Source organism: Nannobrachium achirus, assembly GCF_963921795.1.
Source record: "Nannobrachium achirus genome assembly, chromosome: 1".
Taxonomy (NCBI): Eukaryota; Metazoa; Chordata; class Actinopteri; order Myctophiformes; family Myctophidae; genus Nannobrachium; species Nannobrachium achirus.
Window position 1 is genome coordinate 8,647,281 of NC_137810.1, and position 16,715 is coordinate 8,663,995.

At 44.2% G+C, this 16,715-nt stretch overlaps 1 protein-coding gene across 2 annotated transcripts in view; it reads left to right on the forward strand.

Moving 5' to 3' along the window:
- The first annotated feature begins 46 nt into the window (after nucleotides 1–46).
- Nucleotides 47–16,715, forward strand: part of LOC308293581 (desmocollin 2-like protein) — a 53,905-nt gene continuing 37,236 nt past the window's right edge. For both annotated transcript variants that reach the window (XM_080736169.1, XM_080736170.1), the window contains exons 1-6: nucleotides 47–170; nucleotides 4,146–4,334; nucleotides 8,402–8,557; nucleotides 9,978–10,122; nucleotides 15,337–15,491; nucleotides 16,004–16,138. In XM_080736169.1, the coding sequence (XP_080592295.1) occupies nucleotides 138–170; nucleotides 4,146–4,334; nucleotides 8,402–8,557; nucleotides 9,978–10,122; nucleotides 15,337–15,491; nucleotides 16,004–16,138 (813 nt within the window). In that variant the 5' untranslated portion in view covers nucleotides 47–137. The remainder of the gene's footprint in view (nucleotides 171–4,145; nucleotides 4,335–8,401; nucleotides 8,558–9,977; nucleotides 10,123–15,336; nucleotides 15,492–16,003; nucleotides 16,139–16,715) is intronic.

Sequence of the window (16,715 nt, forward strand, 5' to 3'; positions counted from 1 at the left end):
ACCTGACCTCCACCGACCCGGACTTCTCGGTGAGGGAGGACGGCACCATCGTGACGGACAGGGCCACCGCGGTGACGTCACAGAGGACCTTCCGGGTGTGGGTGAGCGAGGGGGGGAGGGGGGGACGCACCAGGGGGATGGACGTCCACCTCCGCCCCGCCCCAGCACAGGTGAGGAAGGTCCAGTGGTGTCCAGTAACTGAGTACATTTACTTAACTCATTGAATGCCCATTTCAAGATGGCCGCCAAGTACCAGGATGCCACGTTCCTAAATTTCTAGTGCACGGATCAATTTTTAGTGCACGGATCGTGCATGCCCATGCACCATATATGCACCATATGTGTAGTACTTTTTAACAGCTTTCAAACAAAAAAATCCGCTTGGAAATCCGTTCAGGCATTCATGAGATAGAAGCCTTCAAAGTCAGACAAAACAAACACTGCCACCTTCCTAAATTTCTAGTGCACGGATACATTTTTAGTGCACGGATTGTGCACGCCCATGCCTAGATCATGCACCATATGTGTAGTACTTTTTAACAGCTTTCAAACAAAAAAATCCGCTTGGAAATCCGTTCAGGCATTCATGAGATACAAGCCTTCAAAGTCAGACAAAACAGCCATTTTTGACATTTTGAAAGATGTGTTTGTTATGGGGCTAGACATGCAATTTCGCAATTGCGATCATGCCTAATACATTTGAGGCATTTTTAGATTTTTTTTTATAAAAAAGGTTTTTGAAAAAAAAAATCTTTTTTTTTCATTTTTTTTTTTTCAAAATGGCTTCAAACTCGGGAAACTCGGGCTGTGGCAGCCTGGGACTACTGTAATAACTCGGGAAACTCGGGCCTTGGCAGTCAATGAGTTAATTGACCCATTTAGGCCTAGAATTATTGAATGCTTTAACCAGTGAAAAATAGCAGATATACAAGCTCACAGCGCGGCACCGAGTGCCGCGCTGCGAGCTTGTAGATCTGCTATTTTTGAAAAAGTCGTGAAAATGTGTGCAAATCTTTGAATATGTGTATTTTCAAAGCGAACATTTGTAACTCAAATTTTGCTTCTGGGTGGTCCCTGGAACTAGATATTTTGAGATGGGGAGTCTGTGGCCAAATAAATATCATTTTGGGGGTCCTTCACATGAAAAGGTTTGAGAACCACTGACATAAAACTCGCCACAAAAAGTTCGGAAATCTAACTTTGGTCGATTATATCTCCCCTTTAATAAACACAAATGGTATTGTGTTTTATATCATTTTTATCGTTGATTTGTCACCTTTACAACAAAGTACAGCTTGTAAGCATCGGGCATTCGAGGCATGAGCTACACAGCCAAACGTGTGGGTAGCGCCGACCAGAACTTTGCCAAAATGGCTTGCAATACTGTTCTGCTGGCATTTACTCTCGTTTTGGGCTTCCCTGACACTGGGCTTAACATTAACAAAGTGTAAAAATGGCCAATATGTGTTGTTTTTGAGCGGTGGTCACACCGTCTCCATAGCGTGGCCGTGTGTGTATCCATGTGTGTGTGTCTGTCTGTCTGTATGTAGCCTGTGGTGTATGTAGCCTGCTATACCTTTTTTGACCACACATGTTAAGGGAGGGGCGCTGTTGTTCAGGCCAGGCCAGGCACACTCACACTCACATTCACACACAAATACACACACACACACGCACGCACGCACACACACACACAGCCTCCACCGCTCAGTTCACACAAGTGTGATTTTTTCTTTTCATTATTACTGTTGGAGAGTGCAATCATTCAATGCCCCAAGTAACACAGGTGAACACCAAAAGAACAGTATTGCAGGCCTGCCAGGCCATTTTGACCATTTTTGGAGGGGCGCTACCCACACGTTTGGCTGTGTTGCTCATTCCATGAATGCCCGATCCTTACAAGCCATACCTCGTTGTAAAGGTGACAAATCAACGATAACAATGATATCAAAGACAATACCATTTGGCATACTTAAAGGGGGGATATAATGGACCGAATGTTGGCAAATGTTTTGGTCGGTGCTACCCACACGCTTGGCTGTGTAGCTCATGCCTCGAATGCCTGATGCTTACAAGCTGTACCTCGTTGTAAAGGTGACAAATCAACGATAAAAATGTTATAAAACACAATACCATTTGGGTTTATTAAAGGGGAGATATAATCGACCAAAGTTAGATTTCCGAACCTTTTGTGGCGAGTCTCTCAAGAACAGACTAACTGATCTCCAGTTGAAGTGAAAAGGACCTTTTCTTTGACGATGGCTAGACAAATTGCTGACATAGAAACACATGTTTTTCAAAAAGTATTTTGAAGGATTCAAAAGAATCGGGTGAAAATTCGAATTTTCAAATTTTTCAAAAATAGCAGATCTACAAGCTCGCTGTGAGTTTGTATATCTGCTATTTTTCAATAGTTAAAGCATAAAATAATGATACACAATAATATGTACCCGTTCTGAATGACCCATTTTGGGTGGGAAACCCTTTGGGTGTTTTTACCTTTCAAGACGGGAACCCCTTTATGCTTATCAGCATAACGTTTTTGTAATTTTGAATACATATTTGAACTATTTCAGAAAACTTCATGAACCCTAAACACATGATTTATTAGGTGTTTTTAGAATCAGCCTCAGTCCTAAATATTGTAGTCCTACAATTATGTGACAACTTTAGTTACTAATTACTTTGTAGATTTTTATTGTTATTTCAAAACATACATTAATCACTTCAGCTCTGTATACATTACATTATACAAACTCACAGCATTGTGGGCTTGTAGATCTGCTATTTAAAATAACACGTGTTGGGTGATTGAGTTAAATTACACTTGGCCTCATCAGAACTGATTCAAGCTAATAGTATGTAGATTAGAGATTGTCAGCATTCTAAACTGAAGTCTTTGGTTGTATTTTGGTCTGAGGTGGTCGCTATGGTAGGACACGACACAACACGACATGACAGAATTACTTGCATATATACGTATATACTCGACTTCTACAAAGCTCTCCCTCAGCCTTCGGCTGGTGGAGACAACAAAACAAAAAAGACACATCTATTAAGAGAACAGCTAAAAGTTAAAAGGCTAAAACCCAAGCAAAGACAAGGTTAAAATGAAAAGGCAGAAGGAGGGATTAGAATTTAGTGGGGAATGCGAGGCTGAGAAGGTGCGTTTTGCGGGAGGCTTTGAACAGGGCTAGGGGTGGTGGGCGGCTTTGATGTCAGTTGGGAGTGAGTCAAGAGGGAGGGGCCCTGTCACCCCAGGTTTGTTTATTTTGTCTCATATTTTAACCTTTTTTAAATAATTTTTATCCCACGATTTTGCAACCCATTTTCTCCCAGTGCCAATTGCCTATGTAATCCTGGGCTCTGCTCTCCCTCTGCCACACCTGGGGAGACAACGGATTGACCTCATGCTTCCTTCAATGCATGAGTAGTCCAAGTTGTTTATTTTCACCTGACAGGGGTGATTTCCCCGGGATGGACGTAGCGTGTGGAAGGAACACGTTATTCCAACCAGTTCCTTTCCCCTCCATCAGGCGCCCCGGCTGGCCAGGGGGAGGCATTATTTAGACCAGGATTACTGCATGTTTTTGTGAGGGTATCAACCCTAGGATACACGGGGAGAACATGCCAACTCCACACAGAAAGGCCCTATCGCCAACCTCACCTAGGGTGTGGGCGCTGATGATGCGGAGGGAGAAACACACCCCCAGCACCCACAGCGTCCCCCGGTGGGAATCAAACCCAGGACCTTCTAGCTGTGAGGCGAAGCGCTAACCACTGCGCCACCGTGCCCCCTTTGTCTCATATTTTAACTTATTAGCCTTCATTTCAGAGAAAGAATCATTTCGTTCATGTTCACGGCAATGATCCGTTCAAATGATCCGTTCACGTTCACAGTTCAGTAGCGCTATCGTCCCACAGGAGCGTTCTTACGTCGCGTGTACAGCCCGCCCCTCCCATCCTGTATACCTGGGAGGGGACGGGAAATGTAACAGTTTGAATATAACAGTTGAATGTAACAGTTTAAGGAAGTGAACGAGTTTGTTCACGTTCTGAACGTTCAAACGAATCACACTCACTCACTAAAAAAAAAAAAGAAAAAAAAAAAGGTTGGCCTAATGGTTGTTTTGTTTTTCCTACAGCAGGTGGGTGGTCCGTGGTCCCCTCAGAGAGAGCCGTGGGACCAGGCCCCTCAGCAGAAGGGTGGTCCGCGGCCCCCTCAGAAAGCACCGTGGGACCAGGCCCGTAAGCGCTCCAAGAGGAGATGGAGTCCGCTGCCCTTCAACATAGTAGAACACGACACTCCTCCCTTCCCTAAGGACGTGGAACCGGTCAGTATACTGTACATCTGTCTCTTATAACTGGTCAGTATACATCTGTCTCTTATAACCACTTAGGCCTCGTTCACACAGTAGAAGCCCCTCTCCTGTCCTTCTCCTTTGGGGGGTGAGGGCGTTGTATAATTCATTCCCTATGGAAGTCACCTTCATTCCTCTTGGCCTAAAGCAAGCTTGCTTTAAGCCAAGAGGATTTTTGTCACTTGCTTTTCCATCTACTGTTGGGTATGGCCATATTATCACTACAGATATGCTCTAAAAGTGTGAAAAACATATTTTTGATTTCAACTAGGTCTTTGACATTAAGGTACCGGTAGCTCTCCACCACAACAACTTTGGTCACTGTTAAATCTACTGTTGAATGGGCAGTGGGTACACTGTTAAATCTGCTGTTGAATGGGCGGTGGGTACACTGTTAAATATGCTGTTGAATGGGCGGTGGGTACACTGTCGCGTCGGGTCGCAAGTTGTAGGGAAGCATACTCTGGCGGCTTTCGGCAGTCGGATAGCAGCGAGGGCTAAACTTTGCAGGACGTTTGTGCCGCCGAACATATATAAGTGGCAGCGCACATAGCAGCACTGCATTCTTTTACGGAGGAGCACTTGATGAATCCGGTTAGATCCACGTTGGGTCCGTTGTGTTAGAATGTTCTGTTGGACTATCCATAAAGGAATAAAGAGCCGCAGACACGTTGCGGTGACAGTTGGACAGAAGGTGTACGATTTTGGGGAATTCAGTGGCAAGGACAGTGATCAGATTGGTGTACACATCTTCAACACAGTGTCTTTGCGCTGGACAACGTTGCCCCCAGAGACACCTGGACAAGGAGAACGTCACCTTGAGGTTCCCTCCTGGCGCCGGGACCACACGGCCGTGCTGATTGAAGATACTGTCTACCTCTGGGGAGGGTTCTGGGTAGGGTTCCCTTACTGCAACGTTATTTATGCCTTCGATGTCGACGCCCACAGATGGTTCAAGCCCAGGGTTTCTGGGACAGTTCCAGAGGGGAGGTGGGAGCACTCAGCCTGTGTGTTGGAGAAGGTCATGTATATTCATGGAGGATGGACTGAGGATGAACGCACTAATGACATCTTCAAATTTGACACAACCGCAATGGTCTGGTCTTTAATTAACACCGGAGGCAATAGACCACCTGCAACATCAGCCCACTCTGCCATCATCATCGGGACAAAGATGTTTGTATTTGGGGGCTTGATTGGTCTGTACAGACACCACAACAACACCATCAGGGTGTTTGACACAGAGACCAACTGCTGGCTGAACACAGCTGAACAGCTTTTTCCTGAAGAACGCATGAGTCATTCAGCCTTTACCTACAATGGAGAGTTGTACATATATGGCTGCTGCAGCTTGAGACAGGACTTAAATAATTTGTGGAAATTCAACCCAGTGACCTTTGGCTGGAAGAAGGTTGAGCCCAAGGGGAAACGCCCACCTAGGACGACGTGCTGTTGCATGGTGGGAAATCGTATCATCCTCTTTGGAGGAGACTACCCACTTGACCTGTGTGTCTTAGACTTAAGTCCTAGCCTGAATACGTTATGCAAGCTAGCAGTTATTCAGAGCGGTCTGGAGCGCTCAGAACTCCCACACGACATCAGGTGGGAACTGACGGCCATGAGTAGAGAAGATGAAACAATCATACCTAGTGTGAATTGAGCGGAGTTAATTTCATTTAGCGTCCCGCATCCCACCAGATGTAGGTCAGATGTAGGCCGCGCTTCAAAGCCCAGAAGCGTGGGCAAACTTTGAGCTCACTCTTTTTTTTTTAATAATAATTTGGTCACAAACATAACATCTGGACTTGCGATACGTACCGTTGCATCAAACTTGGCACATTGAGCTCAAGGGGATTTGTTTGTACTGACTCTGACCTCTATAAGGACCTTTCCAAGGAGGGTTTCATGTGGCGTTTTGCTGTGTCACTTTTGTTTTCACTGACTGATGGACACTTTTGTTTAGCTCTGCACTATTGGGTTGTGTTGGTAGTAATGAGTATTATTGCATTTGCTTGTGTTTGACTTGGTGGTGAGATACTTGTGTAGCACTGACTAGCATTGACTGTTTGGACAGTTATCAAGCTTCGCGACCAAAATATTCAGCTTTGTGTGGCTGCAAGCCCCAACCGCACAAAAAAATGTCTAGCAAATGTCTAGCTTCAGAAATATCCAGGTCCATGTAGCCGGCACCTTAGACTGATTATCACGGAAAAAAAAACCCTAAGGCCCCAGACTAATTGATAAGTTGTGTTTTAAGTATAGCTATTTGTGTTGTGATGTGACACTTATGAGCGTTGACTGCTTTTGACACAATGTGTATACAGTTTCTTCTTCTTTTTTTCTTACCTAGATTAAGTCCAGTTACTTAGCAAATATCTAAATCACTAAAACGATAGAAAGTAAATGAAAACATTTTAACGCTCATCTTTTCTTTTCTCTTGTGACTATCTAAAATATGAATCCTTGTTGTAAAAAAACAAAGTTGTCCTTTAATTGAGCTGTATTTTGACCCCTTTTTCTGTCTACCGACTTAAACATTATAAAATATATGACCCATAACACTTCATTTCAGCAGCAGATTATTTATCTATCAATGAAAGCAAAGATTTTTTGTGGCTGGAACTTTCCTCCCCTATCTGTCATCCTAATCCCAGCCAGTTAGTTGTTGGCATTGATTTGTTGTAAAAGCCACTCATGTGATTAATACTTGACATGAGCAGTACAGACAGCAGACAAATGGCTGGCTAATGTTTGACTGCGGTGGAACATTTTATTGTAGTTCATTCACATGATGCAGTGGCAGCCAGCCAGCCTGTACCCTTCACTCTATTCTGTCCTAAACACTAGATCAGTGTTTTGGTGTGGTTTTCATGTGGGTGCTCCGTAGGGTAGGGAGCTGGGAATAAATTCCTTACCAAACGATTTCTTCACCAATGTGTTCGTAAAGTTGTCTAGTAAGATACAGTATCTAACAGTTTGAAATGCAAAGTTCCTAGGAGAATCTTTGACAGCTAGGGTAATTCTGGGTCTCTATATTCTGGGTCTCTATAATTCTGGGTCTCTATACACTATACTATAGGGGAAAAAAATGACTCCCAAAAATATGCTTTAAGTGGGATGTGAGGGGTCTAACTAGGTGTTTTTAATTATTCTGAATCCATGGTAAGCATTTGTTTTGCACGGAAAACATTCTGTGGGCTAAAAATGGACCCCATAAACTGTGAAAAGTGATGACTCATCCCTAAACCATAGTTTTTTTTTTCTTCATTTTTTTTGGTAACAAATGTATCCCCTGACTATTTGGGATTTTAACGATTACCTCTTAGCGGTTCCATGCCCTAACGGTTCCCTTTAACGGTTTTACCGGGTCCAGGGACCCTCTGGGTTCCCTGAGTGGCCATTTGGAACCCTTAAAGGATAACTTCTTTTTAGACTGCTATAATTTACTGCTTTCTATCATTTTAGCCTACAATCTGTTTTGTAGGCTTTGTACCATTTTGCCTCTAGTGGCTCCAATCGGGACAGTCTATCTTTCTAAATCATCCATCATTGCCTCATCTATTTTTGAAAAATCATGTTTTTTTTGTGTGTTTTAGCAAATCTTTAAATATATCTTTTTTTAAATTGAACATTTGTAACTCAAATATTTGCTTCTGGGGGTCCTGATACATAATATTTCGAGATGGGGGTCGGCGGCCAAATACATAGACTGTAATTTTAGGGGTCCTTGAAGTTTGAGAACCACTGAAGACAGAAACGTGAGTTTTTCAAAAACCTTAGAACGATTTAGAAGACATTTATAGAATCGGGTCAAAAACAAAAGACATGCAAAAATAATCTAGATAAAAAAAAAAAAAAGCAGATCTACAAGCTCACAGGGCGGCACACAGTGCCACGCTGCGAGCTTGTATATCTGCTATATTCTAATAGTTAAAGGCAAGCATACTGTAAAATAATGTTAAAAGTAATAATGCGTTCCTGTTCTAATTGGGTTAAAAACCTCTGCTCCTCCTGTGTTGTGTGTTGTTGTTCTGTGTCAGGTGGGCTCGGACTCGGCGGTCAACTACTCGGTGTACTACACCATCCGGGGTCCCGGGGTGGACCTGCCCCCCAAGGACCTGTTCTCTGTGGACCGCCGCACGGGCATGCTGCGCGTGCACTACGCCGTGGACCGGGAGCAGTACGCTGAGTTCGTGGTAGGTGGGACTATACCAGGCTGTCACAATTATTACTCAATCGTCTGATCGAAATTATTGCAATGAGGGATTGAATGTAGGAGTCTCAGAAGTAATGTTGGAGAACGCGTCGCAGAGCGGTGCCCGTTGGGCAGAATAGTCACCATCGATGTCCAGTTGTGAAATACCCGTTGTATCCGTACAATTATGGTGTTCCGTGTCCAGGCCAGTCTGTGATGTCATCTCCAAATTTGGGCACTGTCAGTGTGATGTCAGTTGGGCTTTGTTGATGTAAGTTGGGCCGTGTATTTTCAATTATTTCCGAAATAGTGGAAATAGCAGATCTTCAAGCTCACAACGTGTTGTGAGCTTGTAGATTGGCTATTTCCACTATCGATGTACTTTTTAAAGTATAAAGTTGACAAATATGTCAGTCATTTCTTTGTATATTTAGGTTGTGTCAAATCTGCCATGAGCAACTTCAAAGCCTACAAGCCAAACAGAAATGTAATACTCAACGACAAAAACACAATTAAATCGTTAATCGCAATTATTTGAGTGACAATTAATCATCATGTAAAATTTCATAATTGAGATAGCCCTAGGTGGGACCAGACATAATGCCTTGTTTCAAATGTATAAAATGTCTAAAAGAAAAACGTCTAAAAGCTCACGACTATTTTCAAATGGCCCAAATTAGAATACTATCAGAATATAGAGCTATTTAATGCTTAATTTGAACAAAACACTATGTCTTTACACCACCTTTAAGTGGTAAAGCGTACAGCCGACGCATATAAACTGTTTCAGGTGAATATACAATGAATAAATGGTGGTGTTTGTGTGTCCAATTTGATGTTGCTTAACTTGCTTATTGTAAATCGCTCTGGATTAACTCATTTACTGCTATTAAAAAGTCACCCTGTCATTCTCTGCCACATGACCTTACCTTTTAACGTGGGCCCGTGCATGGCCATCATGCACGATTGTGCACCGATCGTGTACCAGTTGTGTGCACACGTTCACAGCTTTCAAACAAAAACAATCTGATTGAAAAATTATCATTCCACCGCCGAGCTAGGTCTGGCCGTGTTTACAATATAATCTAACATTAGCTGTGACAGAGGCACCCGTTCGGTTTCCGACCGGAATCGGAAACGGCTGGGACCGGATATGGGACTGGAAGCACTTTTTCGAGGGCGACGATTAGCAAACAAACAGCGATAAGCGGCGATCAAGTGGATCATACTTTTAATTGTTTCATAGCGATTAAAGCATATTAATTCTTGGGTTCCCTCTGGCCTGGCGGAGAGAGACCGCAGCATTTCTTTTGGGTTCCTCGGGTTGTGGCAGTTTTAAGAGCGTCTGCTAAATGCCTAAATGGTATGCTCAGGTGTGTGTGTGTGTGTGTGTGTGTATGTGTGTGTGTGTGTGTGTGCAGTTTGATGCCCAGGTGTGGGACACGGCGACCAACAAGGAGACGGACCTGGCTCTTCCCATCACGGTGCTGGTGATGGACATCAACGACAACGCTCCCACCTTCACCGGACCGCTGGAGTTCCACGTCACCGAACAGAGCATCGCAGGTGAGCAGCAGGCTGACCAGACCCAGAGATTATATTCACTAGTCCTGTGCTTGGTTGGTATGCACAGTATATACTGTATGAGGGATTGAATGTAGGAGTCTCAGAAGTAATGTTGCAGAACCCAGACCGGTGCTCGTTGGGCAGTAGGATACAACAGCAGTGACCACACATAAATGTGTGTGGGGAGGAATCAATAGAGGGTATGCGCGTGACATCATCGTATCGGGACGTTATTTGGGAATGCCTACTGAGTGGCAAAAAACGGAGTCAGTAGGAGTCATGAGGAGTCAGTGGGAGTCAGTAGGAGTCATGAGGAGTCAGTAGGAGTCAGTAGGAGTCAGCAGGAGGAGGAGGAGAGCTTCCACACTCCAGTGCTTCATGCTGCTTGATGTTTTGCCAATCAGTCTGTCCACGGTGCTGATCCTGAATGGCATATGGTCACTGTCGGGCAGAAACCTTGTATCTCCAAGTTTCCAATGTGTACGTCTTTTCGTAAAGTGAAGCCCTGCTTCTTCATACAAGGACTGTTGCACAAAACTAGTGATAATAGCAGATCTACAAGCACACAACGCCTCGCACCGCGAGGCGTTGTGCGCTTGTAGATTGTCTAGTTTCACTATTTTAAATAGTTTTTGAAACGATATATAAAAAACGAACAGATTTGGACATACAAGGTTTCCAACAACGACGATATGATGCATACCCTCTATTGGCATAGCTCTCGGTGGAAACGAGGAAATACTGTGACATTCTGAAGGGATGAAATCATCTTTATAATGAGGACAGTAATATTGGAGGTGGTTGGCGACTGACAAAGATAATACAAATTTGATAAAAAAAAGGTTTCTGTCAGTCTCCTCTGAGGGCTACAGTATACTGTAATTACAACCTTCACGAGGCTATGTTCGGCACCAGACATAGTTGTATGAATTGGGCATTACATAGAACTAGAAGCTGGGCCGCCCTTCGGGCGGCCCAGCGTCTAGTCGGCGACCTGGCCAACTCGGAACAATGTAAATAGGGAATGAATGCCCCGCCCTTTAATGCAAACCCCATTATACCTGTTTTCATAGGACCCGTTTTGACCATTTGTCTGCCTGTGTCCATTTATGCCCATATATGGAGATATCTGTATCTGTCTGTCTGTCGGTGTCCATTTTATGTCCATATATGGAGATCACTGCAGTTATAGTTCTGGGTCCATTTTATGCCCATATATGCCCATATATGGAGATATCTGTCTATCTGCGTCCATTTTATGCCCATATATGGAGATCTCTGTATCTGTCTGTCTGTGTCCCTTTTATGCCCGTATATGGAGATCTTTGTGATTCTGCTTCCATTGTATGCCCATATATGCCATATATGGAGATATCTGTTTATCTGCGTCCATTTTATGCCCATATATGAGATTTCTGTCGCTTTTTCAAACAGATGGTCAAAACGGGTCCTATGACAACAGGTATAATGGGGTTTGCATTAAAGGGGGAACCGGCACTGTGTCTGCAACACAGTCGGAGGCACAGACAGATACAGAGATCTCCATAATGGGAATAAAGGGACACAGACAAACAGATGGAGGAGGAGACAAACTTAATGCAAACCCCATTATACCTGTTGTCATAGGACCCGTTTTGACCATCTGTCTGCCTGTGTCCATTTATGCCCATATATGGAGATATCTGTATCTGTCTGTCTGCGTCCACTTTATGCCCATATATGGAGATCTTTGACCATCTGTTTGCCTGTGTCCATTTATGCCCATATATGGAGATATCTGTATTTGTCTGTCTGCATCCATTTTATGCCCATATATGGAGATCTATGCAGACACAGTGCCAGTTCCGGAAAATCCTGAAGTCAGACATCAGAATCCGAACCTTTCGTGCTGGTTCCAGAAAATCGTGTATCGGGTCGGGTCGGGTCGAGGCCGAGCACTGCACTACCTGCTGCGGTGGGGAACGCACGTGCCGAATTTGAAATAGGGAATGAATGCCCCACCCTTTAATGCAAACCCCATGAATGCCCCACCCTTTAATGCAAACCCCAATATACCTGTCATAGGACCCGTTTTGACCATCTGTTTGTCTTTGTCCACTTATGCCCATATATGAAGATCTCTGCACACACAGTACCGGTTGCAGAAAACTCTGATGTCAGACTTTATGCCCATATCTGGAGAACGCGCGTGCCGGTGGGAAGAAGGGTTCTCGAGATACGCGGATTACATACATACATACACATTCACAGAGATTTTGTGTTGACTCATGTGGCGTACGTGATGTCAGAGCCTTTTATGAAGTGATGTCACAATGACTCAGCGCTTGCGCCGATTTCCTCCGGAACAGCCTGATGTCAACAATCAGCTCCGCATAAGGAGATTCCGAACGTTTCGCGCCGGTTTCGGAAAACCGCGAGTCGGGTCGGGTCGAGGCCCGGCACTGCACTCCGCGCGGCGGCGGGGAACGCGCGTGCCGAATCTGAAGCCGGTGGGACGAACGGTTCTCGAGATACGCGGATTACAAACAAACAAACAGACAGAGATTTGTCGCATTTATAGATAGATGTTACATTTGTGTCAAAAAGTTAGACGCCGTCCTGAGTCTTCATGTGTGTGTGTGTGGGTGCATGGGTGGGTGGTTGCTTAATCAAGGGTGAAAAACACAGGTCAGGTATTTTCTCGCTTGAAAAAGCGGTAAGGCGCCTGGAATGAAGTACGGTACGTACGACATGGCATGTGTGTGTTTGTGTGTGTGTGTGTGTGTGTGTGTGTGTGTGTGTGTGTGTGTGTGTGTGTGTGTGTGTGTGTGTGTGCGTGTGTGTGAGTGACTGTGTGTGCGTGTGCGTGGTCGTTAAGGTGTGACTTTATCTCGACAGGGACAGCACATGATGAATCACAGTTCACATCCCAGTGAAAATGCAGAGAAAACACTAATCAAAGCCTGTTTGCCCAGTTCTGTCCTGGATTGCCAGTCTGTCCTTACGTCTGTGCGTCTATGTCTGTCTGTGAGTGTCTGCTTCTCAACATAGGGTACGGGGACCCCCCTGGGGGTTCAAATGGATCCTTTAGTGTCCATTTGGACCCATAAGCCCCTTTTTGACTGCAGCTTTAGCAACACACCACACTACACCACACCACACCGCACCACATAAAAATCTCTACATTTTCCATTACACAAAAGTACCCCTATCGGTAAGAAACAAATTGACCCTTTTAACTGTGATTATAATACTATATAAATTTGTATTACAACTATCCTAAATTATAATTAAAATATAATGGATTATAACTGTGTTTATAATACACTATAAAGTATTAATGTATTGCTATGATAATTATAATACACTATAATAGATTATAACAGTGATTATAACACAATAGAATCTATTATCATGGATTACAGCTATATCCTGGTGGTCTAAATGAAAAGTCAGTGAGTGATCAGTCATTATGAAGTGTTTGGCCCTATTTGGCCTAGCTCAGACCTACTCTAGAGTGGATACTTTTAGTACCCTGTTTAGTACCACTTTCACACCACTCTACCCAGGTCCTTGTAGTGGAAAACCTGGCACAAGTGGGCGGTGTGGTGTGGAGTGGTGTGGAGTGGTGTGGTGTTGGTCCACTGGAAAAGGGGCTATAGTGGTCCCTATACCCTACATAGACCATACTAACACGCCGGCCATGTTGGCATTTTGCATTGAAAAAAGGGGGTGGCATTTCATTAACTTAATAGCATGGGGAACTGAGATTTCATATCTAATACTGTATATGAGAGTGGGATCATAATATTAAGGCATCCCCCTCTCTGATTGGCAGCGCAAAGACACTGTGTTGAAGATGCCTCCAAAAACATACACCTTCTGTCCAGATGTCACCAAAGTGTGCCTACATTCCTTTAAGATGGATCGTCCAACAGAACATTTTTACACACCAGAACCAACGTGGATACAACCGGATTCATCAAGTGCTCCCCTGTAAAATAATGTAGTGCTGCTACGTGTGCTGCCACTTATATGAGTTCGTGGCACAAACGTCCGGCAAAGTTTGACCAATCCACAAAGCCGATGGGTCGGGGGTCAGTGCGATTTTTAGGGGGCAAAAAGGAAAAAGCCACATAGTGTTAAGCCCTTTGCACACAGGCGCGTTCATCCGCACGGATAAAACGGACAATTTCATTTTTTTAAAAGAAAACATTCTCTACGACCTCATGCACACCGGATCCGAATTAGCTGTGCGACGAGTGGCTGCGGCCGTGCGTTTTTTTCTCGATCGAACCCAGTTCGATTCGTGCGTCTTGTCGCATGCGGTAAAAAAAACTCATCACTCCTTTTATGACTCCTTTTGGGATCCGCAGCGCTGATTCCGCACAGCATTGCACACCAAATCCAATGCGTTTTATTCATGCAGCAAACGGAAAGAAACGCAACGGTCCTGTGTGCAAAGGGCTTTAGTCTATGGGACGAGTGGTGGAAAGGGACGCTGGATGGCGCTGTTTGCTAGTAGCTCATGCAACTTATTTCCGGGGTTACCGGAAGGTCACCTGACACGTTGATGATGTGGGGGTGATTCCTGATGACGTGGTATTATTGTGTGGATGTTAGGGCATTCACGAATAGTGATTTTTAGTATTCGAATTATTCAACCTCAAAGTATTCGAATAGTCGAATATTCGACAGGACTGGCCAAACTATCAAATATTAAGTAAGAAAGAGGCAAACATTGTGAAAATAGCCGATCTACATGCTCACAACGCCGCGCGTTGCGAGGCGTTGTGAGCATGTAGATCTGCTATTGTCACAATATTTATCTGTGGAACCCAGTCACATTAAATGTAATACCTAGAATTCCAAGTGCTTGTCAGGGTGGGGTGTCCCCAGTTCAAATATGTTTATTTTGGGGGTCACATCCCCCAAAGGTTTGAGAACCCCTGGTATAGAGCATTAACAAATTCATCCACCAGGGGCATTGACAACTCATTCTTATGACTTCCTATCTAGCCAAGCTTTATAAACTATATATTTTTTAAAGAGATAACAATTAAAAAATAAAAAATAATCGAATATTCGACTTCGGTGAACAACGTCGAATAGTGACTTTGATATTCGAATATTCCAATATTCGAATATTTGGTGAATGCCCTAGTGGATGTGCCACAGGTACGGAGGTGGGGGTGCTTCATGTTGACGTGGTTTTACTGTGTGTATGTGTCATAGGTACGGAGGTGGGAGTGATTCTGGCTGCTGACAAAGACATGCAGGGGAGCCTGCACACCAGGATCAGGTTCACTCTGCTGACTGGCACCCAGCTGTTCAACATCGACCCCAAGCTGGGACGCATCTCCACCAGAACAGCCACCCTGGACAGAGAGGTGACGCTTTCTGACTTTTACTCAAGGCTAAGGAATTTGGTCATTCTAGGGGCAAGGCCACTTGGCCTTAATTTAGTGTTGTCCATTTTTTGAGGGCACAAAAGTTTACATTTTAAAATGTCATATATTATGTATGATATCTGTATCTGCAGTAAAATAAATTAATTATGGTATTTATAATCTGATCCATGCTCAGCTCAGTTTAAAGATGGGGACTCAGGGGAATAATTCAGAATCTCAACAAAAGACACTGGTGTCTACATATTGACAAGAAAGAGACACTGGTGTCTACATATTGACAAGAAAGAGACACTGGTGTCTACATATTGACAAGAAAGAGACACTGGTGTCTACATATTGACACGAAAGAGACACTGGTGTCTACATATTGACAAGAAAGAGACAGAGGAGAATGTGGTGACTGTACCACTTACAAACAAAACTCTTCATAACGATCTTGGTTCATGATCGGCGTGATGACTTCAGGTTGTGTGTTTTTGGGACGTTTCCAGGCCCAGGCGTCCATCCCGGTGACGGTGGAGATCCGGGACATGGACGGAGCCCAGACGGGTCTGTTCAGCACGGCCACGGCTACCGTCAGCCTGGTGGACATCAATGACAACCCCCCCGCCTTCAGAGAGACCGCCGTGAGTAGACTCTAACCCTGAGCCGCGCACGACACCTCACCTCTCTGAGGTTTCATTTGGAGATAAACACACCCAGCTCACACCCCGCTCACTCCACAACCTGTGTGAAGTGAGGGGTGCTGTTTATGAGTTTATTTAGTTAAGCGTCGCGCACAACTTGGCCAATGTGGGAACACAACATAACAAAATACAAATACCTACAAAGCATGTACCTACACAACGGAACAATCAATACAATAAACAAAGGAGACCGAAACAAAAAGAACAGAAAATAAAGAATTGTCGACAGAAGCTGGGTTCACGTCTGCTTCTGACAGCTGTGCCTAACTTTCTCATTTTCTATTTTGTTTTAAGTTTCAAATTCGATACATTTTCAATATATTTAATGGTGCAATGGTACGCCTTGATGGTGTCATAATGGCTGGCTTTACACTTGGTTGCATGCTGAAAATAGGCAATCTACAAGCTCGCAGCGTGTCGCTGTGAGCATGTAGATCTGCTATTTTCAGACTGCAGCACCCGAGCGCAGCCAAACATAAAATGGCTTGTCTTTTAGTTCTACTGGATCTCTTCTCCA